Here is a 26036-nt window from a genome sequence, read left to right as displayed (position 1 = left end):
TGCGTGTTAAGTAGTGCGCTAATGAGTTAAATTTGTCTAATAAATCGTCGACGGGTATTTAAAACAAATCTTGGCCTAACGAAAATCCATTCAAGCAAGCACCCAATGGGTACCACTTAACGTGCGCATGAGAAGCGAACTCGTTGGGAACAATGGAACGTTTATCGGCCATTGAATCATGGATCCTTTTGGCCGTTCTCCCTGAAATTGAAAGGAACGCTAAGCCTCGATTTGACGGCGAACACCCGTACAGGCGATAATTAATAAGCTAATTGTGCTTTAACAAAAAAAAATCAGAACGACGGTAAAAGTGCGTTTTCTATACCGATTTCGAGTGAAACAACCCAGTTGCAACTGAATCTGGCCAATTTAGTCGCTAATTAGACAGAAATTTGTAGCGCGCCCCTGATTCGGCTGAGCTTCAGTTCAGGCTAGTTCGAGTTAGATCAGGTTATTGGAGGCTGCTGGGAGCAATAACAGAATAATACCAGACTACATAAGAGGGATTGGCGGCGCCGACAACAGAGGGCACTGGTGCGAGGGTCCTAGAAAGAAAAATATATGTATATACAAGGTGTTTAAAAAAGGCGCGGCAATATTTAAGGGGGTGATTTCTCAGGTCATGTCATGAGAAACTTTCCCTATGAACACTGGTATGGAAATGTATGGTCTCCAAGAGTTCAATTTTTTCCTTTAAATAATGGTTTTTGAAAAAGAATTCCAACATCTCCTCGCTGATGTTTTCGAAATTTGGTAGCGTTGTTTGCAGTGATAAGAGGCTGATTTGGCCCTAATTAGTAAGTCCAGAAGCTTCAGGAGGGACAGCAATTGAGCGAAGGAGGGGGAAAGTGCGACTCACCTCCCTCCCGAAGCAATGCTGGAGGCGATCCAGGATGAGATCGGGTGTAGTGGGAAACCACAATCCTCACACTCGGACGCCGACTACCCTCATACCGTCAATGGCCTCCGAGAGCATGCGAAGTATTCCACTAATCCGCTGTATGAAAAAAAAACGGTTAGTTCAAGTTAGGAACTCGAAAAGAGACGCGAACGCAGACGTGCAAAATGACTGACCGACCAACTTGCAACCGGAAGACCTAAACGTCTTCACACCATCGTCACTTTGGCACCCTACATACAGGGTGACTCATTGAGGATGGGACGTGGCAAAACTCGAGGTACGGCACACCAAAATATGACGATTGTCCCCGACGTACATCATACCAATGTCACGTGTAACAGGATTACGGGGTGTCAAAGGTAGAAATTCCATTTTAAAATTCGTTAGTAACTTTTCGGTTTTGCCGCGTCCCACTGCCAGCGAATCACCCTGTATAATAAATGCCGCTGTATACAATTTCTTTTCGCATTTTTCACCTGCATTTCTTTCCCATTCGGCGAGGATCATGGTCCATTCCGCAAAAGTGCGATCTACCGGAAATACAACAACCCTTGAACGTTGCCAATCCGACGATGAAAAATGGTGTTCATCCTCACGGGTTATACACACAAAAAGGGCCATGAATCAATAAATTCACCTCGGCTTATTCAAATTCATAAACCACATCCTGTGCCAAAAAGGGAGAAGTAGTTTCGGCATAATAGCTGTAACGTGGATACCTAATGACTTAGAGTTTTGCTGTGTCATAAATGGCGAATCGATAAAGTTTTCTTTGAAAAGGCTTAAACACGTCATTAAGGAAGGTTTATTGCACGTAAAATACCCTAAAAATGACTCCCGATTTACATAAGAAAATTGTGGTGCCCACCAGGCCCCGACTGCAATCCATTTTGTTTTTGTGTTATTCTACTTCTTTGTCATCTACTCCATTTGCTACTGTTTATCTATTATTTCTAATTTTCTTCCCCTTTTCTCATGAAATGTCACTCGCCATACAAGCGCACGTTTAACCACCTTGTATATGGAAACATTTCCCGTAGCGAACCCCTCCAGGAGTGCATCGGACCTGGCACAACTGGAAAGTTGAAAATCTAGAAGCGTGGCCGGACGTTGGGGTCGTGGGCGACACCACTGACGCATGTTCCTCAGCTACTTCCGGTTGCGCCGACTTCAGCCGACAAGGAGCGACTCGCGCCGGAAGTAGCCGGCAACGTCCCCCGCATTCTCTATTCCCAGCTGGTTTTCACTGTCCAAAAGAAAGGTTTCACCTAAAAGCTCCTTGTCCCCTTTCCACGTACTGCAGGCAAATCTCATCACCTGTTCCACTGGAAAGTGTTCGATGATACAGGGTGGACGCCGCCCATAACGCTTCGCAGTTCTGCGAAGGAGGCGACCGCCCCGTATGAAAATGATGGCGATTCTTGAGGTTCGTCCGACGGTTCCTGCTGGCGTCTTCGCTAAGGCCGCACCAAGCAGCCCGTTCTCAAGTGGAGTAAATTCGCGAATCCGCCTCACCCGCACAGACCAAATTCGATTCGATTTGGTCTTCCGGCTGGACGTGGTGGGGAGCGATGAGGAAGGGTAGTGGGCCGCAGCCGCCAACGGTTCAATGAGCGAATCCCGCGCTACCATAAAGTCAATTTTCTAGGTAATTCCGATGAAATTCCTCGTAAAAGCAAATCAAGGGCAACATATGCTCGCCTATCCATCTCGGTCTATTTCACCCGGCTTAGGAGAAACTGAGGACGAAGATTGAAGGCGAATCGGTAAAGAACGGAAGGTGTCACTTGGTAATGGGTTGATTGCGCAATTCCGGTTTGGGCCATTTCTTTAAAATAAGAACCCAACGAAATACGTAGGAGAAGGAAGGAGGCGTTCAATTTGAAAGTAGTCCAAGACCTTGCATCAGACATACGCTGACATTTGCACGGAGGATGGTCTGATGGTTAATAAACCACGATGAAGTGTCGAAATTAGCGCCATTCTACTGCTGCCACATTCATCATTCTGCGCTCAATGTTCGATTAAAAACCTCTTCGTCTGAAATTGCAGGATGACAAAAGTGGGTCATGTTTAGATGCAGCGGTTTGTTAGTAGGCATTAGCTAACTAATTCCTCGATGAAGATTAACGAAACTCCACTGGTGAAAAGGCGATCAGCTTCGGTTTGGGGGCTGATGTAAATAAATTGCAACAAGCCTCGATTCAAATTCCCCGAGGGCTTTTCTTATCGTTGGAGAAAGCATTTGCTGAGTCTCTCGAGTGGCTTTATCTCTTAGTTCCTCTGTATTGTTATGTTTAAGCACGTCCTATGTTTCAGAACACCCCATAAAATAAATCCCCATGCAGGTCGGATCTGGCGAACGAGCGGGCCACTCTACTAATTGCCGCACTGCGCAAACATTTCAATAACTGTGGAATTTAGACTTGAGTGTGTTGCACAAAAAACGTTCGGAATTTCTCGCAGAACTCAAAAACGACGCGATACACGTGGAATTCCATAAGGAAAAAAATGGAAAAGTACGTTGACCCGCTTCGTGGACGACCCTGTATACATGGCTCTTGCGTCGAAAAATGCGCAACTAAAAACAATATTCGACATGTTTCGGCATTTTCGCGACAAATGTCTCCTTGAATTTTTGACAAACTTGTTTTGGGCCTCTATGTATGTAAGTTTACATAAAGCGTCGGATTGTTTCCTGCTCAGTGCTGGCTTTAGCGAAGCGCTGCCTGGCGCCTTGATCCTCACAACACTCTGCGGGAGCTAATAAGTAGCTTCCGGCTCAGAATCAGCCTGTCTCCATGATTTATGAACACGGCTGGGAGGCTCCGTAGTTAGCAGAGCCGAGGGGCGCAGTTGCAGCGCGGTGATCATCAGTGCTGTGTAATTTCAATCACTTTTCATAACTATACATGGGGAATTTTTGCTATTTAAATGTAGGGAGGAAAAAGTCGAATTTTTCCCATTTTTGCCCCTTAATGCAGTTTCCACGCACCAAATGCTACAGCTGCCTCCCGCGAACCTGCTTTTAAGCAGTCGACTTGTACAAAATTGCAGCTTTTGAGAACCCTCTCCGTAGTACGGCACTGGATTTTCAGATTTAGGCCTGCGAATTTTAAACTTTATACAGGGGACTTAGTGGAAATGCCGCAGTTTCCCTCCAGGGGCGGCCGCAACTGTTTTTTTAGAATTTAATCGATTTACACGCGTCTTTTCAGGATCCTCTAAATTTTCAGTTTTGTAGAGGAGACCGCACTGCTTGATCAGTTTATACGAATTTTTCGCCATTGATAGTTTTGTGAAGTGAAAAAATGCTTTTACTTGCCTCCATGCTACACGGGTTTTGAAATTACTCATAATTATACTAAATTAACCTTCTTTTATCTAGGTTGAGTAAATTCTCATTTTCTATATGTATACACTACAGTATATAGTACATTGTATGAAATAACAAATTTACATTATTCTACAAAAAATGTTCTTCCAACAAACCGCTTAAGAGAAATACTGCGATTGTCTTCGGAGACGACTTACACTGATTCCTTTCGTAAAATTATACTGAATCGCTCTTCTCTTAAAGTCGGCCTGGTACGCCCCTGATATCTAATTCAAAGCCGCAAATTTAAGATTTTGTTCGGAAAACTTGCTGGTTGAGAATCGCGTAGAAGGAGCTACGGCATAAGGGCGGTTTCCCTTAATTTCTGACGTCGTACCTCTAACAGGGGTGTCGTACACCAATATTTTTTCGTTGAAACGCTGGGTAAAGGGCCAACTTGAATGGGAAAATTCCCAAGTTCGGCCTCTTTGAAGCCAGTGACGCGCCGGGAGGTACAAATCAAATAATGTCGAAATACTTAAAAAATTTAAAAACGAATTTGAACCGTTTGAGAAGAGCCCCTTGCCGCGCCCGTAGATAATCGCCGTAGGTCAGATTTAAAAAAGATCTTGAGCGAACCATTTCCGCCTTGCTCAGCAATATGGATATTGACAAGCAATTCAACGGAGTCGTTTTCAATCTGTCGCACACTAATTTCCTCCATAGAAAGCTGCACCGTACAAATCCGGCATTCTCTTCTTCAAAACCATCACCCACGTGGAACTCCATCTTTCACTAGAGTCCATCAGCCGAAGAAATTCAATTGTTCAAAGACAATAGAAAAAAATTGCCATTATTACTCGATGTTTCATACGCGATGGTCATTTAAGGGGAAGCGAGAGCAAACAGGACACAATATGAGTGTTTCTTTTTGCTTGAAAAATTGCTCAGCATGTTTGACCCGTATTTCATAATGAAAATTGTATGTCATTAATGTGATCATCAGTCGAGGAACTGATGATCACTTTCGATCGGTTACGGAATGTCGGATTTCGTTCTGCTTGGTGGATTATGGTTTGTTGGGTAAGAGAAATTCAAATAACATACGTTTGATACCGAAATTTGTCTTCGCTGTCAGAGTTTTTGCGTAACCATCACATTAAGTTTCGATATATAAAATTGTCTAAGATTTCAGCTGAAAATCGCAAATTGCTTAAAGCTCATACACATTCCGGGCCATCTATATGGAAATCCCCAATCTGGAAATATCGTCTTACCGAGCCCGCGCTTTCTGCAAATTTGCTCAATCTGAAATGCAAGGAAGTGTTGCCACATTGCCAAAGTTTTTACGATAATTCGAGGCTGTGATGACCTTGTCTCTGCACCGTTAGGTGCATGCAGGGTGGTTTTGTTGATTTACTCGTTTCTAGCCTTGTTGCCGGCCGTGCCGCCCAAGTCCCCGGTTAGGTGAAAGGTCGCCTATTGCAGTTCGAGTTTTGTACGGTAATTTCGTATTTCAATCCCATATACCTATTTTTCAATAGACACAATTACCTCGCAGGACAGACATCACATCTGAATGAATGTTGTTAAAAATTGGTAGAAAAGGCCTGTTCGTGCATAAATCGAATTTGCGCTATTATTGAGCTATCGCATACACGTTATTAGATCGCTTCCTGAATGTCGCTCATTGAAATGTATAGTGCAGACATCGAACGAATTACAGGAGGATTAATTAGGCGAGTATACGTAATTACATTTATTATGTTCGCCCTTGAACATAGCCATTGCTACCGTAAAAGGTGACTAATTTGCTATTCTCGATGCACTAACGCACACATTGTTATTAAGCGATATGATTGCATGATGAAAATCCGTTGTAAGACTTTTTTAATCACAAAATAATTGAGTAAAGCTGGATGTGGGTTTATGAAAAGGGCTCAAATTGATAATTTAATCAGTCTACTACTCAGTATGAGTTAATCGGGCTACTGCCAGAGTCGCCTCCAAAAAAGATAATCAGACAAAATGTACCCGAATCATACACCACCGGCAACATCGCACTGTAGTTGTGTCATTTGTCGCGCAGCGTCATTCGCTAGGGCGTGAGTCGCGTCCCAGCTAGCACCTAATGCGCAGTTGCCGCTGCTAGGAAAATCTTGTGAGTTGAAGGGAATCTTTTTGCGTCACAACTTTTGGGAAATTATTTGGAGGTTTTTGGAGTCAGTTTCGGGCGAGCGCCAATCAAAGAGGAAACTCGCATGAAGAATCCGTCATTGATTTTTCTTACTTGCTATTCGTATCCGCACATAGATTTCGTCATATACGTATAATATAAAACCTTATATTTCACAATTGTTTCCGGTCAAGGAGTCAATGACTTCATCTAGAGACATGCAGTAATTTTTGAGCAATACTACAGTAAATAATTATCTAATCTCGCAACATCCCAACTACCGAGAAATCCAACCACTGAATCAAAACTGCAACCAAGGCGTAACCCGATAAGGTTACAGCGATCCCGAAAACGTAACCAAGCCACGGCTGCGCACGTCAGCAACCTTTTCTTCACGTGACCTTGCTAAGGTTGGCGCCTTTGCCTCTTTCTTCGGGTCCCCGAAGACCATCTTCTGCGAAGCACAAGCGGCGTCTCTTTTTTTCCGCTCCAAGTCACATTTCGTCTCTCTCTGATTGGTTAGCGTAAAAAGAGAGCATGGACCTCTGCGGAATACAGTACGTATACAGTTTGCCTTTATGGTGTGTGATGGATTTTGTTCAAGTTTGAATCAACTTGGACTTGAGCAGTGGTCAGAAGTGACTGTTCAGGGAGGTAAAAATGGATATTCGGAAGTTTGAGATTGTTCATGCACTTAATGACGCAAGAAAACGGTATATCTCTGATTCTATTTAAATGCAGTCTGATTCGTGACGCAATCAACATAGAACAGGTGCGTGTGAGGCACCCTCAACCTAATCGATTTTTCAGATGAATAAAATGAAAGATTTACTTCCTTTCTTGGCATCTTTAGTTGGTAAAAACTTGAAGGATGTGGCTGCTTAAGGAGGCTTAAGGGTGAGCTGCCTTCAAAATAACATAAATACCGCCAATTGGCCGTCGCGATTGACAGATTTAAGTAACGGTGAGTTTTTTTTTCTGGGGGATCTTAAGAATTTCTATATTCAACGCTGGTTGAAACGCAGGAAAATGGTGCCGTGTTGAGGGGCGCACTGACCCATGAACTGCCCCGACAATCTCGCACCTTATAAATTTTTTAATTTTACGTAAAAAAATTCGGATTGTTCCAGAAAGAGTTAAAAAGATGCAAAGTGCCAAGGAAAACTCATCGTTGCGGAAAATTCGGCATGCCACCGGATGTCACGCATACTGAGCCTTTCATAATTTGGAAAATTGATACGCCCTGAAAAGTTGTAATACGCCAGCGATATATTACATATTGAGTACTAAACACAAGTCACATAAATCTGCTATACATCGGCCCTCTTACCCTTAGAACCGCTTCTGTGAATGAGAAAGGAGTGAAAACCATTACCTAGAGTTCCCTCAGAGAAAGCACCCTCTCAGCCTATCCGCCGGTAGATGGCGGATTTGACAAAAAATAACAGACATAAGAAATACTTGTCCTTCGGAACTTCCCGTTCTGACCAAAAAAATCGGTCATTTGTCCTTCCTCCCCCTAGCTTTACCTCACTGTATAGACATTCAAAACCATGTGGAGTGTGTTCAGTTGTTGGTTCAAGTGCGAAGTCAGTCTGGTCTGAGCAGTCGACGAGAACGCGAACGCTAACGGGGTCCATAGGCGTCGGTCCGGGTATTTATATCTCCGTGTGTGGTAGTTTGTCCGGTTTCAATTTGAAAAGGCTTTTTGAATGGTCTGTCGTTGGTAGTTGAACAATAGTCGCCTGGTTCAAGGTCCGTCCGTTGGGCTGGTCTTGGTGATGGTGGATCAATGTGGTGCCCTGGTGATAATGTGATATATTAATACTTCTTGTTATGGTTTTTCGTTGGGCAGCTGGGCCGGGTGGGTGATTTCTGGTGCGGTAGAAGTCGGATTACGTTCGGTATTGGAAGTGAGTAGATTTTTCTCTCAGAGGAAATCAGAGGGGGTGGAAATGTAAATATTATAACAATCCAGAAAGAAACAAATAAATTTTCAAAGCAGATTCAGTTATTTCTCAGTCGCGGATCATCCAGCTTCGTATTAATAATTCGCAGTCAAAACGGCATAAGCAACGCGTACAACAAAGTTACGTTTGTTGCTGTGAATCGGCGATACGAAGCTGGATAATTCCGGCCTGTGTTAAAAAAACGATACCAGCGAGCTACCTGATACACCCAGTACTACCTGATACACCCAGTATTACCTGATAACGGCACATCTGCCGAAATTTTCACTTCAAAGGTCGGCGGTGCACCTTCTTTCAGACGGTCGGTTCCATGGTTCCCGTGGAAGACCCACGGTCAAAGCGTCGTAATATTCATTAGGACCATCACTTACGAGACTACGCAATGACAGATATCTATCTATCATTCGAGCTTGACCATGGAAACTTTACAGATTATTCGACGCATTATTTATGTCGCAGCTGCAGTAAATCTCATGTGAGCGGTTAGAAACACCGATAACAACAGTTAAAAGTAACACCACAAGTCACTGGGTTAACAATATTATTGTCTACCGATACCATAAGACAGCTACCGATTTCCAAGAAGGCACGATGACTAGCTTCGACTCATCGGGAAATGACGTAGGGCGGGAGGGATAAGAGATCAAAAATAAATAATTTTGTAGCTTCCAAGCTCAGCATCCCTCCTAAGCTCAGCATCTCTCCTAAGCTCAGCATCCCTCCTAAGCTCAGCACTCCCTCTAAGCTCAAGCAGGCAAGACTGGATACCTTTTCTAACCTTTAGAATTAAAGACACTATTAAGTTTCCACGAAGTGTTTCTTTTTTAATTTATATAACTGGACCCTCTTGTGGGCTAAATGGCGGACAGTTATGCACACATGCGGACGATTAGATTGGTGAGTTCGACGGACAACATTCTGTCTATTACCCGTTCGAATGTTTTGCAAACCATGGACCGAGTAACCGCTTGAAAAAATAACTAAACGAAGAGAGAACTGAGTGGTTTGATGTGAATAAAATTGCCCTTTTCACGAACCCCCCGCGGTAGCTCAGCGGCTCAACCTCAATCATCAACAGCCGCGATCGGCTCACAGTCTGGTCAATTCAGTGCTGTGACTGGATCAGAAGTCCCCGGAGGAGGGCAACTTCGACAAGGCGAAACTCCGTGATTTCCTCGCACTAGTAAAACTCCATGATCGCATTGCAATGAAAGAATGGCGAATGGAGGATTTGTGCGGAAAAGAGCGCAATGCGAGAGTTTTCGGTCTAAACGCGTTGAAATTCGATCTTTGACCTACAAAAACCCGCATCTCCGTCAGTTGCATAAATTACGAACTCGGTGAATGCGTGATTTTTTTTTTTTACGCTGTAACTGTCCAATTTCGTTCAAGATCAACCAGATTCTGTCGCGCCTCGTTAAAATTTATTCACACGGCCACGTTAAAATCCGTAATTTCGCCTTTCCTTGACCATTTTCACCATTCCGCGCATACCTGATTCTGCGTAAAAGATTACCGATCGCGATTTTATTTATACGTTCACACAGAAATAGAAATTTATGCTTGTTCTCCAATAGCTGTCACGCCTACAAGGCATTCGCCACTTTCTATAGGCTTTAAGATTCGCGTTGAATGAAGGCTGCCAAGAAATCTATAAATTATGAGCTAGCGAACGAAAGGTGAGGAAGAGCAATTTGCAATATGGTTTGGGAGATTGGGTCAATTCTACTCGGACAAATGGGGAGGAGAAAGAAACGCGGCAACAGCGTGAGACGCGTAATGAGTCCTGACTGACATTTGTTTTGTTGAAGTTTTGACAGACAATGCCTGCGCCTTTGAAACACGAGCAACGCGCGACGTTGCCAATCATAAATATCCTGCAGAAATTGGGCAACGTATATTCAGATGGAATTTAAGCTGAGCGCCCACAACCGGGACCAAAACCTTTATTTAACGCTAAAATTCATTGCTCTTGGCGATTTGGGTAAATGTCGCGTTGATATCGTTATTTTTGACAGTTCGTGACGGTTCAAACGCTCCTCTAAGTGTCGTGCAAAAATACAAAAAAATTCCTTTGATCATTTAACACACAGAGGCGCAAACAGGGGTGCTGCACCCCTACTGGCCGCCGGAAGGCGCGCAGTTAAATGAGGCTAAAAGGAGAGAAATATTTGAAATATTGCAGCATCATAAATAGACCTTCTGCATCAATGAATTCCGGGTATGATGTCTAAATAGCGCAAATTGCTATTTAATTCGTTGAAAAACAGGTGGATGAGAGAGCGCGTTTAAGGATCCGGAACTCGTTCGTCAGACAAAAAATAGTCATCAAATCGTAACAACCGAAATGGACTTTGTTCTATGATGATTTTAGAAGTGAACTTTTCCAGCAAAATCTTTCCTTAACATTTCATAGAAAACATGCGAAATATGCGCAAAAATTAGACTTTCGATAGGATATTCGAAATTGTCGACATTGTTTTTATTTACGCAAATTATGGCACGCCTTATCCACCGCTCTGTATACGCTGTTAGAAAAGATTTTTTCCTCGAATTATTTCTGCGGCATTTTCTCTGCGATCACGCAACTCTGCCACTGTGTTAACTTCAGTCGTAAACACCGAACTTTTCATACAAGTCGACAGATAAAAATCGCATGGATTTAGGTTTGGCGATCTCGCGGGCTATTTCATTGGCCCATTGGGACCGATCTACCTGTTAGAGAATTTAATTCAAAAGTCGTGTACTTTTTTTACTTTCCTTCATACGCGTTTTGTTTGTGGTTGTTTTTGAGATTTAGGAACAATATTACATGAAGAATTTGATTAGCTTTTTGAGATCTATGTCTTGTTAAAAGGAAAACACCTACTTAAAATTCACCCCGTACCTTTAACCTCCTAACCTCTCGCGCCAGTGAATTTCAAAAAATAGTGAAATTCACAAGTTGATTGGTTAAGAAACAATGCCGTAATGTTGCCAGCCGTCGACAGTGGCATATTGATATTTAAAGCCCTTGAGCAGCAAGCTTTCTTTAACACACGAATTTGCATTTCTATGTAAAATTTCTCCGTTTCCACATTCTTTCCACTTCTCATTCAAAGAAACATATTTTCATTTAAACGGCCGCATATTTGATAAGGGAATAGTTAAAACTGTAATAAAAATAAATTCGTTATGTGAACATAAGTAAGTAATAAAAAAATCGAGGAGGAAATGGTGACTAAATGAAATCTATATTTTTTTGAATAAAATAAAAACGACACAAACGCAAAATGGTACACTGATAAAACCTTTAAGTGGCTTAACAAATATCGAATGTTTACCCGGTCTTAGACCGAGTCAACTAATTACTGAGACCACTTTGCTAGTTGTACTAGTAATCTAAGTAGTGAATAAATTTATCAGTCGTAATACAGAAATAGAATGCCGGGTCGAGAACTTTTACTTTCATGTTGCTAAGTGAGTATGAATTGAAAAAAGGTGTATTATGTCCATTGGCTATTTCAATGAAGTATATAATGAAGTACTCCAAGATATGGCCACTTTCAGCCAAATGGAACGTTTTAATTGTCTCTTAACCTTTCGCTGGAAGGTTGCGCTAAGCAGAGATTAGCTTGGGTTTTCAATTATTGCTAATTGGAGAAATGTTACAAAGAGAGGTTAGTCTTGCTGTTGTCCCGCCCGCATAATAAAGCCACCAAAGATAGCATGTGTTGTCAGGGATATTATCACTGTATTACGTAATATCCTCAATACCTCAAAGAGCCACCTTCCCTCAAGAAGTAAGAGGAGGAATTTGGGAGAGTTTCACATAATTTGAATATTTACCGCGCATACGTTTTAGTTTGCCGTTTAGTGTTTTTTGCTCGTTTTTTCCTAGGGCATGTTAGTCACCAAAATGTCAAGAAAGACCTGAGTTGTTAAGAAAAGACACGTTATTCTTGGTAATATTTAACTGAGAATATTGTGCAATTCCAGCAAAACAACCACTCCCGCGGAAGTCCGAGATGTTGCTCTTCCTTCCCAAATAAAAAAATATATATTTAATGAAAGAAAGTGGGCGAACGTTCTCTCCTACTGTGATTTCTCTAAAAGTGATTGCCAATTGGAGAAATAATACACGTTCACACGAATTACCAATAAATAATAAAGACAAACAATTGATTAGATAAAAAAAGGATTAAATATTTGTAAAACGTCACAATACAGATTGGATGTAGCAGCATATACGTTCATGTTAGGAATTAATACAAAAGTGTAGGCGACGGAATATAATCTGAAATACGATATAAGAAATATAGATTAATATTGAAGTAATAAATGTAATTTGGAATGAAGAAAGCACGTGTATAAATACATATTGGTCTAAAATTATGTAAGATCGACGATACCCAAATTACATGCTGAGGACAGCGCCAAGAACAAAAAACCATTGTCTATTGTGATGACAATATCTCAAATATTTCCTTTCTTTGTCCACTGTTCCAAGGTGCATGTCCGCTCCTAAGTCGGTCACCATTGCTACTCCACTACAATTCTTCGCCCCTGTGTACCACTTGACCTTCCATCCAAGATTCCTTCTTCATTTAACGATGAGCATGTGTATTCTGGCAACGTTTAGAACAATTTTCCATTTGGAGATCTTGATAGCATCGGAGTGCCATCTGCGCACCATCTGCCTGATACAAATATGTCGTTCGAGAACGGCTGATCTTTGCGCCACTCCCATTTCCATTTTCTTGTAGGTTCAGTATTAATTTTCCAGTTTGATTCTAAAGGCTGATGACTATTCCAATGAGTTTAACGAGGGAGACTGGGCCTCCTGTCCCAATCGTCTTAATTATTGGTCGTCATGTCAAATTCTGTCATATGCTGTAGGGGCGTCTGGTAGCGCTGCTCCTACAGCTAAAGCCAGGGTTCTCCTGCAAATATTTAAGAACATCTGGTTGGTCATTGCGTTCGACCATTTTAATTCTAGCGAAGATGCTTTTTGACGTCCTGGGATGAATCGATCCGCGTTTGGCAACATTGCATTACATATGCCATTTTGGTCTCGCAAGGTTGACCATAACAAATGCCGTACGCGGCGTTGCCGTATTAATCTTAATGCCTGATCCTTGTTTTTTCATTTCACTTTCTTAGTAGTTAAATGTCTCTTAATGTATTTATAATAAGTAATTCGATGCCTAAAGGTATGAAAATACTTTTAAATCAGTCAGCAGCAGATGAATTGAGGGTGACATAATTTTTGTTTGAAAACGTTTTTGGTTCATTTTTTTTTTGCGTTACGGTTACCGGCCTCATGAGCATTAATACCTGTCAATATCGTTATAAAGCAAATGTGCTTGTAGCCTTTAGGCAAAGTCTCGCCCACTGAAGCATAATAATTGAATCGCTCCATTCAGATATTACCGAATACAATAAAAAATAATTTCGTTAGAATACATGCCACATTACAGGTGGGTGCACAGTCGTAAAGGGTGCTTTTATTACTTCCATACAGTCAATAATAAATTATGCATAAACGTTCATAATCCGTCCTTGAACCAATTGTTTCCCTTGTATGAAAATTGCCGGAGAATGTTTTGATAATAGATAATAGAAATCAGAGATTGTGATGTAAGTTGAGATTAGCACTTTAAATAAGAGTTAACAAAAGAAGCTTGCTAAGCACATAAAGTATGACTAATTTGTGTTGAAAACAAATGCTTGATAACATCCATAAACCGAGAAGTGATCATCCATTGTTGGGAAAAACGCGCTGCTTCGAGCTATTGATTAAACCGTTATATTTACGGTACGGTAGTAAGGAACCTTCATATCATGACTCACTTTACATTTAAACATTACTGTAAAGCACTGGAAAAACTGCTCGATCTGGCAACAGCGCACTATATTTTTGTTTTAACGGACTGCGTCACCTGCCAAGACTCTTTGAAGTGTTGCGAAACTACCTATCGAGCCAAACGGAATTTTAATTAATTAACCACTGTTGAAGAAACCAGCTTAATGACTGTTAGAAAGACCGACTTAACATGATTCTGCGGTTTTGTTTCTATTAATCACTCTTATCTGTCATGTCCTACTCAATATTCCTAATTTGGCTTTTCACCTTCCTATTCCAAAGGCTAACAGCAATACTCCTGCGGATCAATCTGGCAACACAGATAATCTTTTGTTTCAACTTGAAGTTTAAAAGCTGTCAAATGAAAAAAATCGACGTTGTCACATTCACTCGCAAATAATCAGATTGACTGAGAGAAAGAGATTTAATCTGGTGTATGCAAGGAGGTTTCAAGAGATCATTGAAGATATTGTTCAGGCTAAATGCCGACATTCGTTACAGAAAAAAATTGTACCTATTAGAGATATCTGCAATGCAGATTAGAGGATGAAAAACCTGAAGGCATATCGCAAATATCTCACTTGTAGAAGCAGCTTGGTACCGTTAGCTTTTGCAGCGATCGACCCAATTAAACAGTTCACATTGGTAAACTTGATCTAAAAATACCATGGAAATGGGATCTAGAATTTAAGAATCAACAGACGTATCATTAACGAACAGGTCTGCGGGCGCTACAGGCGAATTTGAACCGTGATCGGACGCCATTTGTGCCGATACTACTAATTTAATATCCATGCATAATCTTGGGCGCATCTATTAAGGTCGATGCTTGATTGCATGGAACTGATGCTGAACTTTAATGTGTGATAAAACGTTGAACTTCCACTGCGAAGTCCGGATTGACGATCGCCACGGTAAAAGGTCAAAAGAATGCTGGCAACTGCACTTCTGCTGTCAGTTGGCACTTCTGTTCATCTGTCAAGTATTTATTCAAGTCGACGTTGCCGGACTACCTGCGTGCTCCGCTGTACCATCAGCCGAATGAGCAAACTGCGACTGTTGTATTGTTTGGTTTCTTGATAAACACGTCGATTTCTAAAATTAGGAAAATCACGACTAGGCGCTTGCGGCAATATTCACGATACTCGCAGACTCTGGCATTATGCTGTTTCAATGTATCAGTATCGTGTATGACGCAATTTCTCTAATCTTCCGATACTAAAATGCGTCGTAGTATTAGATCTGGATTACTAAAATTACTTACTCATTTTGGATGTCTGAGAATGCCACCCTACTTCCTTGTTCCTAAACTTAGGAAACATTTAATCGGCGTTGCCAACTTTACCTAATAAAGGGCAATAAAATCACAATAATCGCTGACGGATTAAGTAGGTAAAACAGCGATATAAACTCTTTTACAACTTTGACCTGTAGCCCCAGATTTACTAAACCGCCAGTTCAAAGATCCGCCATTAGGATAAGGCGATTGACCTTCCTTAGCAGCAGCACTTTGCTAATTCTTGCATAACAATAATTATTACTGTTAATATCAAATGTCATTTATCTTTTGTATATATTTTATTTTCTTGCGTTAATCTAGACCATAAACCGCTCCGTTGGAGTGCCACTCAAACAACCTTATTAAGTTATATTTTTTTCATTAGTTTAATGTTGCATGCAAGTAACAAGACGCGGTTTGGCTGTTTCAGGCCCCCCTGAGTCCCGCCTCCAAGATGATCATGAAAGGTAGCGGAGGCGGGAGATTCATCACCAAAGTAGTCACTTTGGGAGTGATATGGGCCCTCATCGTCTACACGGCGTTGCAGTTCCGGGCCATCAAACTTGACGTTCCAATGCCGCATATGAACAGCAGATATCTACTTCAAAAAAGGTGGTGTTTTTCTCATTAAAACAAATCTAAAAATTACTTCTGTGCAAAATGGCGATTGTAATGTTATTCTGTTTTTTTTCCCAGGTTGGACACACTAACGCGGCATGACTCGACCACCGAAGCCACAGACGCGGAACCTTCAATAGACAAAAGTCCGTCCCTTACCGAAGAGAGCCTCATCAAGGACATCCAGGAAAGGTTGCCCAATTTACCGATAATGTACTGGAGCCAGCACAAAAACCTCCCGATGGGCGTGAACAATTCTTGTGCCAAGTAACTTTTTTGCACGTTCTCCACAACTTTTGCTTATTCATGACCGATCTAACAGGTTTCCAAGTATCTTGGAAATCGAATTCAACAACAACTACTGGCAAACTTTGCACACCTCGAACGGTACTTTCCATCTATTCGGCGCATATTTGGATAAGAGGAAAAACAACCGTTTGGGGCCCACGGTCAGGGTGTTGGGCATGATCGATCGCATCGAGCCAACTGTGATAACTCACTGTCAGTTCTGGTTTGACGGTAAAAAGGAGCCTGTGATAGCCAAGAGTTTTGAGTATAAATATATTTGGTAGGAAGCCGCTAAAGGAGCAAAGATTGGGACGCGATTGGGTTGATTTCTGATTTTAGGTATAAGAAATGGGGCAATTACAAGCAGGGCATTTTCCAGCCTTATTTGGTGGCCTGCGTGCTGCCGCAGGCCTACAACACAAAAGTGCCACAGTCGATTTCTCTAGTCGAAAAACCTTGTGATAATGCTACTAATAATTTAAAGGTGATCTACGATGCGCCTCGAGAAAAGAAGGACTTTGCCGTATGTGTCAAAGTAAGTTGCGTTGAATGAGGAAAGGTTTAGGAGTTTTAAAATGGCTAATTATTTTCATTTCATCTCTCATACTTGCGCTGCCTGCATAGAACCACTAAACCTAGCAAGTACTGTGGGGGATATCGCCTAATATCCACCAGAAACATATTTGTCACCAAAATATCAAGAAAGTGGTTGGTCCGAGCCCTAACTTATCTTTAAAAATATATTTTTATTAAAAACGCCGAACATACTTAATTTTCTTCTAGGGCTTAGACTTCCTTCACGAGGACCTGTCCGTCAGACTGGTAGAATGGATCGAATTACTTAACCTCCTAGGCGCCGATAAGATCTTCATGTACCAGCTTCAAGTCCATCCCAACATCACCAAGGTTTTGGACCACTATGAGAAGGAAGGAAAGGTATAGGGAAATCACCAGATGATGTTACTCAACTCTGACAAACATCCATCCTTTCAGGTGCAAGTAACCCCGATTACTCTCGCCGGAATCCTTCCTAACGCTCCAGCTTTACAACACTACTTTTTATCGAAAAAGACAAATCACAAACGACAAAACGAGCTTATACCTTACAACGACTGCTTCTACAAGAACATGTACAAGTACAAGTACATCGCTCTGCTAGACATTGATGAAGTGATCATGCCCTTGGAAGGTTCCTCTTGGAAAGAGCTGATGGATAAAGTGCTGCCCAAAGCCTTCAAGGTCAATAAAGAAGAGCGAGCTTCATACAACGTGCGAAATGTATACTTCCTGGATGATTTAATACACGATCATGGTTGGTTTAAGGAGATACCAAAATATATGCACATGCTGCAGCACGTCTATCGGACCAAAAATTTCACCAAACCGGGCCAGTATGTGAAGTGCTTTCACAACACTGAAAAAGTGCTGACGCTTCACAATCACTTCCCCCTTAGCTGTCTTGGAAGCGGTTGTACCTCCTACCCCATTGAAACGGGAGATGCACAGCTTCAACACTATAGGGCAGACTGCGTGAAAACGCTAAAGAAATCATGTGAAGAATTCAGGAAAACTTCAGTGATGGACACGACCATTTGGAAGTTCAAAGAGCCGCTCATTCATAGAGTGAGTTCGACTTTAAAAACTCTGGGGTTCTTTAACAATATTATGCCGGAGGTTGTAAATAATAGCATAAGACGGAGGTAATGCGCTGCCTTCAAGTAGTTACGTGAATTATCTAGTTCCTTACAGAGCTCTTAGAGCGCCATAGAGGCAGAACAACCGCTTCTGCCGCTGTGATCATCAATAATTTTTACTGTTGATTAAGCGCTCATGATGTAGGTATGTGTTGGCTCTACTAAACCAATTCTGAATTGTGATATATGTAATGACTTGTTAACAATTTAACCCAAAACGTGACCAGTGCCTTTGTTTAGTGACCCATATAGCCTTGCACAAGAGGTGCCTTATTTATTTAATTTAAAATATAAGATTCGTGGGACACTCCACAGGTTTCACAAAGTGATTGAGAAGAGATTTGGTAACAATCTGTTTTTGCTCAAATATTTACGATAATTGGAAAAAGTGAAAAATCACTATAAACAGATTATCTTGAGTTGAAACAGTAGCACAAGTAGTAATGCTTAGTCCTTAGTTGCTATCTTCACACTTTGTCCTCGTTTGCTCAAAAAGCCATTTTGTAAATATTTATTCGACTGCTTATTATTATTATTATTATTATTATTATTATTTAAGTTGGTATTATCTTATTTATATCGTAAGACTCATCAGACTTCAAGCAGTTAAAGAGAATAGAGTTTGTTGCCCTCACACTCAACAGATGCTATTTTATGTGTGTAATAAAACTGCAGTAAACTGTACCAGGTGTCTTCGTCACGTTGGTATTGCTCAGATAGATTTAGGGGACACTGGGTACACTTTCAAGGGTGTAAATGTATAAGGTTTAGGTAGCATCAGTTTCACTTCGCCTAGTAATGTAGCTACGAAATTATTTTATCTTCTGGTAAAATTTGTCTAAGTTTCCCTCATTATTCTTAAAGAAATATACAATAAAGATTTTTGTTCCGTCAATATGCATTTTATTTTCCGATAATAAGTGATAAAAAGAAAGGCAAAGTAATCAAGTCAAATTCATTGGTTAACTCGAAAAAGAGGCCAAGTTCAAGGGAATGCTGTGGATAACATCAATAATTTCAAAACTCTTAAATTGAAACGACTATATATTCAAGTATCATAATAACTATATTACAAAGACAAAACCCAATAATAATTAAACGTAGATAAACATTTCATCTGCATAAAAGCTGATACAGTGAATTCAACTGACTTATTTACAAAGTGTTAAATAGGGCGGGAGTCACAACAATTTAGCCCCATTTTAGGATCTTACGTAAGGAAAAGAAGAAATGAACAACCTGTATTTGTATCTGTCTATACAGAGAACCGTGGATTAGAAAAAAAAATATGTTAAGAGGTAAACTATCTACTCTAGTAAACTCGATTATTCGTCAAAGTTTTGCGAGAGCAGGAAATTGGCCGCCAGATTCTCGTTTTTCTCGCAAGCGAAGTAGGCCTAAATTATATCCTCCATTAACTAATCTAGAAAAAGCACTTTATCAAAACCTACCTGAACGACTAAATGCTCGGGGAAACCTAACGCTTTCAGCCTCTCTATGGCGTCTTTGTCCTGCGGCGTAACTTGTATGGGAATCCCCATGCCACCTCCGCCACCAACTGCAGGAGGCGCACCTACCGCAGCAGGTGTGGTTCCGCCACTAGGTGGTGTTGCTGTAGGCGCGGAACCGGAATGCGGTTCATTCAACATTCTACAACAAAGGTCTGTCACGTGAAGTGAGGCTTTACTTAAATGAAACCAACCTGACAAAAGATTCCTGATTTTGAGAAATTAACTGCAACAAAGCGGGATTCGTTTGGCCAATTTGCTGAAGAACCGCATTCAAGAGCTGAGGATTTTGTTGAATTACTTGCCGCATTTGTTGGAATTGTGGTTGGGTCCTCAAGAAGGCCAATGGGTCTTCGGCATCGGACTGGCTTTGATCTACTCCCGACATGTCTGTCGATTCGCTTACCTAAAACGAAAGTCACCTTTAAGTGTTAAATTTAACAAATTATAACTGATAAGCATCATCAAATTTGTGGTTAGAAATTTGACCGCGAAATATGGGCAAAAGTATATTTTTGTGTGCTCACTTGCTCTTGAAGCGTTCTTTTTCATATTACAATAAAACTCCTTCAACATACCTCCGTATCAAATATCTGTGGAATCCCAGTAATTAAATATTCTACGGCCCTGTCTGGGTTATTGAAACTGGCCCTAAGAGCCGCCTCCACTTGATCCCGGGCGTAGCCCATATCCATAATATTCTTAACCATATTCTCATATTCCTCTCCCATGAGAAGTGTTGACTCTGCAGCGCTGCTAATGGAGGTGTTGGAGGCTGGTGATTCCGTCACCGTTGTTGGAATATTTGAGGGCGGCACAGAAGTTGCCGGAGCTGTTGTGGTAGGGGAAGCTGTCGTCGTGGCTGCCGGCGCTGGTGTGCTGGAAAGAAAATTTGAAAATGATGCTTTTTTGTCTTCAAAGTTTTTTACTGTAAATATCTTACACATTAATTTATCCCAAATGACAGTAACAAATGGGTTAAAGATCTAAGTTGAATAACTATTCCCTTTCCTAATAATAATTTACTTACTTAAGAGTTATTAGGTATGAATTATTCATTAAACATTATTAAAAACTCTTTATCAACGCTACCAAATGTCTGCATAGTGAATAAAAATAAAATATTCATGGTCCCACTGCATTTCTATTGTTTTGAGAAAAAATAAATATCACTTTGGACTAAAATTAAAAGATTGATGAATCAGCTAACCTTCACCTTTACACTATTGGACACTATTTTATCCAATGCTTTGTTTCCTTCAATTTGGGCAGGGCTCTCATAAGTATGAGACGCTATTCATGTGCTTAGAGCAACATTATTAAATATTATTTACATAAAAAATACTTTAACACTTGCCTTGGAGCTGGGACATTGGCAACCTCCCCTGAATCTGTCTTCTCTGCCACTTTCGGTTTTGTGACCATCACTACTATAAACTTCTTTTCATCAATGTTATACTCTGATAAGAGTGTTTCATCTGTGAGGATCTTTCCTGAAATTGGTAGTTAATGGTTGATGTAAAGGGAATAGAGCAATTGATAACTGGAGCTCCCAAGAGAAATCTATTGTAGCTACAGCTTTGCACACAACTTACCAGCATAGATAAGTCTTTGGTTCTCTGATGGGTACTCAGTCCCTTTCACACCTTCAATCCTCTGTTTGAGCTGCTTCACCTACGTGAGGGAAAACGATAAACGGCAGTAAACAACACCATCCACTTTCAGCAGTACACAGAAAGGGGTATACTTACCGTTTGGTTGGGGTCAATCTCCACGACGAAGCTCTGCTGCTGCAGATTCTTAAGCGTTATCTTCATATTTCCGCCTTAAATTAACCTAAGCAGTCTCAAAGAAAAAGGCTCAATTTTCACCGTGTGTGCGGCTTTTCACCTCGATTTTATTTTTGGATAAATATCCTAGACGGATGATAAAGCACAACCGAAAAGCTTGTTGACAGCCATATTAGATTGGCTTTTGACAAGTGACAAGTGTTTATGTTTTTTATTTTTTATGTGGCTTTTCTTTCATGAATTGGGTAGAATCGAAAGAAAAAAAATGAATAAAAAACCAGGAACTGCAAAAAATAATTAAATAGAACTGATAAGGAATAAAGTGCTATAAAGTATTATGAGAAGAAGCGTAGCATGAGCCCCAGTCCTGCTGTCGTACGGCGTCGATGTTGTCGCTGTTGTCAAAGTTTTCGGCGTCCTCAACGTGCGCTGCATTTTTCACCGCGTCAGTAAACCGTTATGGATTTAATTTTATTGGCAAATCAAAGAATAAATTTTAAATTCTAGATTGAGAATCTGTACACTCAAATAGAAATCCGATACTATTTAAACCTTTTTTTTATCTCATAACTTGGTAGAACGTTAATTTGAAAAGTTCTTGATGTTATGGCGAAGGAAATTTGACGCAGAGACACATTTTAAAATATGATTAACCCATACAGTAAAACTTATATAAAAACATTGGAGAAGCGTGAAAGAGAATGTAAGTAATGCATACACGTTAAACGATGAAATAAGGAAAATTTATAAATTTAAATAAACATGAAATATCAATTACTTTTTTTATTTTTCAAGACGAAGCTAAATAAAACGCAGACTTGGAAAAATTCTTGATATCATGGTGAAGGCAATTTATATATAAAAAGAACAATACACGAATGTTAAAAAAGTAGAGCGTTGCTGTTTTAACGGAATCCAGGGACTTCACAGATAAAGTAAAATTAGCGAAAAGTCCAATCACCTTACTTTACAGATGGAAAACCTATATCTACATAGTATACATGTGCCACAACAGCACAGACGACTTACCTGACTTCAAGAATACCGTAATCTTGTTACATGTCAAACTGTCAATGCTACGTGCTACTTTATTGTGACGGTTATCAAGCAGCAAATTATTTTGCACCTTTTCATTATTTTCTAATGTCTTTGTTTATGTTACAAGCCCGAACTCAATAGATAAATGCGAAATTAGGAATACCACGCTTTACAATAAAAAGCTGTACTATTAATAATCGTTTCAAATTCAATTAACCAATTGGTTCGAATTTGCATAAATTGGAATGCAACTGACTCAATTGAGTCGCAACAGCCCAAAAAATCGATTGTTCCTGTCCAGGAATTCCAAGATTAACCTTTAAAAGTACTTGAAAGTTTACTTAGTTATTTATAGACAAACTAGAACTCTGGCACCCACATCGATGACAGTGAAACTCCGAGAGACCATGGCCAAAGAAGAAGAATATGATAAGCTCCCCGATAAGGATGCAGCTAAGGAATTTTACGCGAAGTATGAGCCCAAAGAAATACTCGGAAGGTGAGCCTTTGCATGCCTCTAATGCCTGGCTTAAATGTTGTGGATGTTACAGAGGCATTTCTTCAACAGTCAGGAGATGCATTGAAAAAGAAACTGGCAAAGAATATGCTGCTAAAATTATCGATTTAAGCAACGATGACTCTTCTGTTGAGGCCACCCGCCAAGAAATTAGCATTCTTCGCCTAGTGGCTGGTCATCCCTACATCAGTAAGATGTAACTGCAAAAATCCAAAATGCAATTACATGAGACATGTTTCAGTTGAGCTGCAAGACGTGTTTGAATCTACCACATTCATTTTCCTAGTGTTCGAGTTATGCAAACATGGAGAATTGTTTGACTATCTTACCTCTGTAGTAACACTCAGCGAAAAAAAAACACGCTATATTATGAGGCAGGTATTTGAAGGGGTTCAACACATACATTCTAGAGGAGTGGTACACAGGTATAAGTTAAAATGCTAATGAAATTTGTAGGCTTTATCTTTAAATGTGTTTTAGAGATCTGAAACCAGAGAATATACTCTTGGATGATAATTTAAATGTTAAGATCACAGATTTTGGATTTGCTCGGGTGATACAAAAGGGCGAAATGCTGCATGGTGAGGATAATACAATATGTGCAAAAGGTTTTTTTAATAATGCATCTATGTGCTCTAGATTTATGTGGCACCCCTGGATATTTGGCACCAGAGACATTGAAAACTAACATGTTTGATGATGCACCAGGGTATTCCTTCGAAGTGGATGTGTAAGTATAAAAGAGGGGGAAGTCACTGTTGTACATTTAAAGAGATCTTTGATATCCTTAATTGGCTTCTTTCAGTGTCAGTTTTCACATTAATGAAAAATTTAAAGGGGGTGTAAAGTCTCCTCTGAAGGCCCTGTGCATTGTGAAGCAATGTTTTCTGATTACATTAGTTAAGAATCATATTCCAACAATTTCACTAGTTTTACATTTGGAAAGATGAAAAGTTTTTATATTCTTGAAAAATTTGTCCACAAATGGAACCAAAAGTCATCGAAGTTGGTTAAAGGGTTAAAAAGATAAATAGCATCAACAATCTAATTTCCCCCTCAGTACAAAAAGTAGTATATAAAAAAACATTGTATTTCAATCCCTATTTGTTTGTTGTCTTTATAGATGGGCATGTGGAGTCATCATGTATACTCTGTAAGTGCTCTCATAATTCCACATATTATTCCTTTAACTAATCGATTGTAGGCTTGTGGGATGTCCACCTTTCTGGCATAGAAAGCAAATGGTGATGTTGAGAAACATAATGGAGGGAAAATACTCATTTAGTTCTCCTGAATGGACTGACATTTCAGGTTGAAAAACTTAATAGTTTTAGTTGTTATATTGTTAGTAAGAGGATTCTTTATAGAGGATCCAAAGGCTTTGATTAGGAAATTATTGGTTACTGAGCCCAAACAAAGGATCAGCATCAATCAGGCGTTAAAACACGAATTTTTCCAGTCTGTGGTAAGTTTATTTATTAGTCAATTCGCATTAGTAAGTATTACCTTTTTTGTATTAAAATTAAATTTAGAAACTAGAAATATTTTGCCCCGATGCTTCTTTATTATTAGTGAGTAAATCAGTAGAAAAGGCTGGAACCGATAATTGGCTTATATTCCGTGCAGCTCAATGTTGTTTGTTAAAATTTCCCGAGGTTAACTTCTTGAAAATCCTAAATACGTACATAAATGGGTTTATTAAGCTGAATAAAAAGAAGCCTCATTAATTGTCCATTGTGATGGTTTTAATAATTTTATTGTTGTTGAACTCAGCAACTGTGGGATCAAGATATCTCCACGTTGAAAAAGTCGCTGAGGAGGAATTCGCGCAGGATGACTATGATATCAGAATTAGCTTTGGTAATCTAAATAATGTGTGAAGATTTCATTTTTAGTTAACGGTGTTACTTCGCCGAGGAGTGACTCACTCCCATATCTCTTGAGATTTAAGTAAGCATGCTCCAGGAATAAGCTTATAGATTTACTTACTAAACCTCTGAACAGAACTGCAACTGTGCATTTTTTAATAGCGAGTCACCCCTCGGCCCTTATTTAACCTCATTGGCTTAATGCCTTGTAATGTACTTAATAATAACCTTTAACCTATAAAATTTATCAGGTTTGAGTTTGTTTATAACCATAGTCGAGTACTTAGCCCCTAGTGGATTGATCAATAACGAAATTTAACATATGGAGAAATTGACCTTTTAACGTATATACCCATTTAGTAAGATCTGGTCGTTAAAATCTCTCTAAACCAAAATTCAACATTATCTCTCCTCATCTAGAAACTACAAATCAGCGGTTTCGACGCCCGAAGAAAATTCAAAATGGCCATCCTGTTCGTGCGTGCAATGGTTCGAATCCAAAGACTCCGGTTCACGCCTGAACCTCTCTCAATCGAAGCTGCTAGATGTGATCCTTACAGAATAAAAATGCTCAGAAAAGTAATAATTTACAACCCAACGATTTCCTCTTCTAATAGCGGCAATTTTGGGACGTTTTAGGTTGTAGACGGCTGCGCGTTTAGAGTGTACGGCCACTGGGTGAAGAAGGGCGAAGGCCAAAACAGGGCAGCCCTCTTCGAAAACTCGCCAAAGACGGATCTCAAACAAATTTACTTAGCCAATCTCAGCCGGTAATAGAGTAGGAAATTAATCGAAATAGGCCCTTTTTGAGCCACAAGTGGTTGACCCAAGCTAGAAAAGCTAGCGAACTAAGGGCCGTTAGGCAATTTAAATTATCATCCAGTTTGTAAGGTAGAAGAAACCTTTTAGTGAGGTAATTAGTAATAAATAAATTTAGTTTTCATTGAGTATTTTTGAAATCATTCTGTATAGTACATAAAAATTTTATGTATATGTTCCTCAAACAATGCAATACATACCTCTATATAGCTAATAAGGAAAGTAGATAATTCCTTTAATACGTATGAATTTACTATGTATTGAGTTAAAATTTCTGATCATTATTTACTGTGTGCAATAAAAACGTAAAAAAATTATTATTCATTTTACTTGCCACTAAGATTACCTGACACGCTGAGAAAAGCGTCAAAAACCATAGAAAAAGACCTCTTGTTGTTGGTTATATCAA

At 40.0% G+C, this 26036-nt stretch overlaps 3 protein-coding genes across 4 annotated transcripts; 2 read left to right on the top strand and 1 right to left on the bottom strand.

Moving 5' to 3' along the window:
- The first annotated feature begins 7970 nt into the window (after positions 1 to 7970).
- Positions 7971 to 18982, top strand: LOC136342382 (uncharacterized). The gene is made up of 7 exons (XM_066288124.1): positions 7971 to 8306; positions 15918 to 16099; positions 16184 to 16372; positions 16428 to 16673; positions 16733 to 16928; positions 17177 to 17329; positions 17387 to 18982. Exons 2-7 carry the CDS (start codon positions 15942 to 15944, stop codon positions 18095 to 18097), a joined length of 1653 nt encoding a protein of 550 aa, XP_066144221.1. The 5' UTR covers positions 7971 to 8306; positions 15918 to 15941; the 3' UTR covers positions 18098 to 18982.
- A 131-nt stretch (positions 18983 to 19113) lies between these two features.
- LOC136342388 (UV excision repair protein RAD23 homolog B-like) lies at positions 19114 to 21579 on the bottom strand. Its single transcript, XM_066288132.1, has 7 exons — positions 21347 to 21579; positions 21191 to 21269; positions 20953 to 21088; positions 20174 to 20474; positions 19790 to 20001; positions 19539 to 19737; positions 19114 to 19484 (listed from the first exon to the last, which is right to left on the bottom strand). The coding sequence occupies exons 1-7, from the start codon at positions 21410 to 21412 to the stop codon at positions 19413 to 19415; spliced, it is 1065 nt and encodes a 354-aa protein (XP_066144229.1). The 5' UTR covers positions 21413 to 21579; the 3' UTR covers positions 19114 to 19412.
- An 871-nt stretch (positions 21580 to 22450) lies between these two features.
- PhKgamma (phosphorylase kinase gamma) lies at positions 22451 to 25944 on the top strand. Of its 2 annotated transcripts, XM_066288126.1 has the most exons (11): positions 22451 to 22922; positions 22975 to 23129; positions 23182 to 23365; positions 23421 to 23521; positions 23580 to 23670; positions 24064 to 24093; positions 24145 to 24251; positions 24308 to 24405; positions 24714 to 24800; positions 25229 to 25387; positions 25448 to 25944. In XM_066288126.1, exons 1-11 carry the CDS (start codon positions 22807 to 22809, stop codon positions 25580 to 25582), a joined length of 1263 nt encoding a protein of 420 aa, XP_066144223.1. In that variant the 5' UTR covers positions 22451 to 22806; the 3' UTR covers positions 25583 to 25944. The 2 variants fall into 2 exon arrangements, with proteins under 2 accessions (XP_066144223.1, XP_066144224.1); XM_066288127.1 differs by lacking the exon at positions 24714 to 24800 and having other exon boundaries at positions 22453 to 22922.
- Positions 25945 to 26036: the final 92 nt, after the last annotated feature.

The sequence above is a fragment of the Euwallacea fornicatus genome, chromosome 12 (assembly GCF_040115645.1).
Source record: "Euwallacea fornicatus isolate EFF26 chromosome 12, ASM4011564v1, whole genome shotgun sequence".
Taxonomy (NCBI): Eukaryota; Metazoa; Arthropoda; class Insecta; order Coleoptera; family Curculionidae; genus Euwallacea; species Euwallacea fornicatus.
The sequence above is the reverse complement of the archived record's forward strand: the minus strand, read 5'-3'. Positions and strand labels throughout refer to the sequence as shown.

Bases quoted from the DNA above. Each gene is read 5' to 3' on its own strand.
- LOC136342382 (XM_066288124.1), top strand. From the start codon at position 15,942: ATGATCATGAAAGGTAGCGGAGGCGGGAGATTCATCACCAAAGTAGTC. The intron at 16,373-16,427 runs GTAACTTTTTTG...CCGATCTAACAG, and splicing joins GTGAACAATTCTTGTGCCAA to GTTTCCAAGTATCTTGGAAA. The intron at 16,929-17,176 runs GTAAGTTGCGTT...ATTTTCTTCTAG, and splicing joins ACTTTGCCGTATGTGTCAAA to GGCTTAGACTTCCTTCACGA.
- LOC136342388 (XM_066288132.1), bottom strand. From the start codon at position 21,412: ATGAAGATAACGCTTAAGAATCTGCAGCAGCAGAGCTTCGTCGTGGAG. The intron at 21,089-21,190 runs GTAAGTTGTGTG...TACCAATTTCAG, and splicing joins CCAAAGACTTATCTATGCTG to GAAAGATCCTCACAGATGAA. The intron at 19,485-19,538 runs GTAGGTTTTGAT...GATATAATTTAG, and splicing joins CCGAGCATTTAGTCGTTCAG to GCCTACTTCGCTTGCGAGAA.
- PhKgamma (XM_066288126.1), top strand. From the start codon at position 22,807: ATGACAGTGAAACTCCGAGAGACCATGGCCAAAGAAGAAGAATATGAT. The intron at 22,923-22,974 runs GTGAGCCTTTGC...TGGATGTTACAG, and splicing joins CCCAAAGAAATACTCGGAAG to AGGCATTTCTTCAACAGTCA. The intron at 23,522-23,579 runs GTGAGGATAATA...TATGTGCTCTAG, and splicing joins AAAGGGCGAAATGCTGCATG to ATTTATGTGGCACCCCTGGA.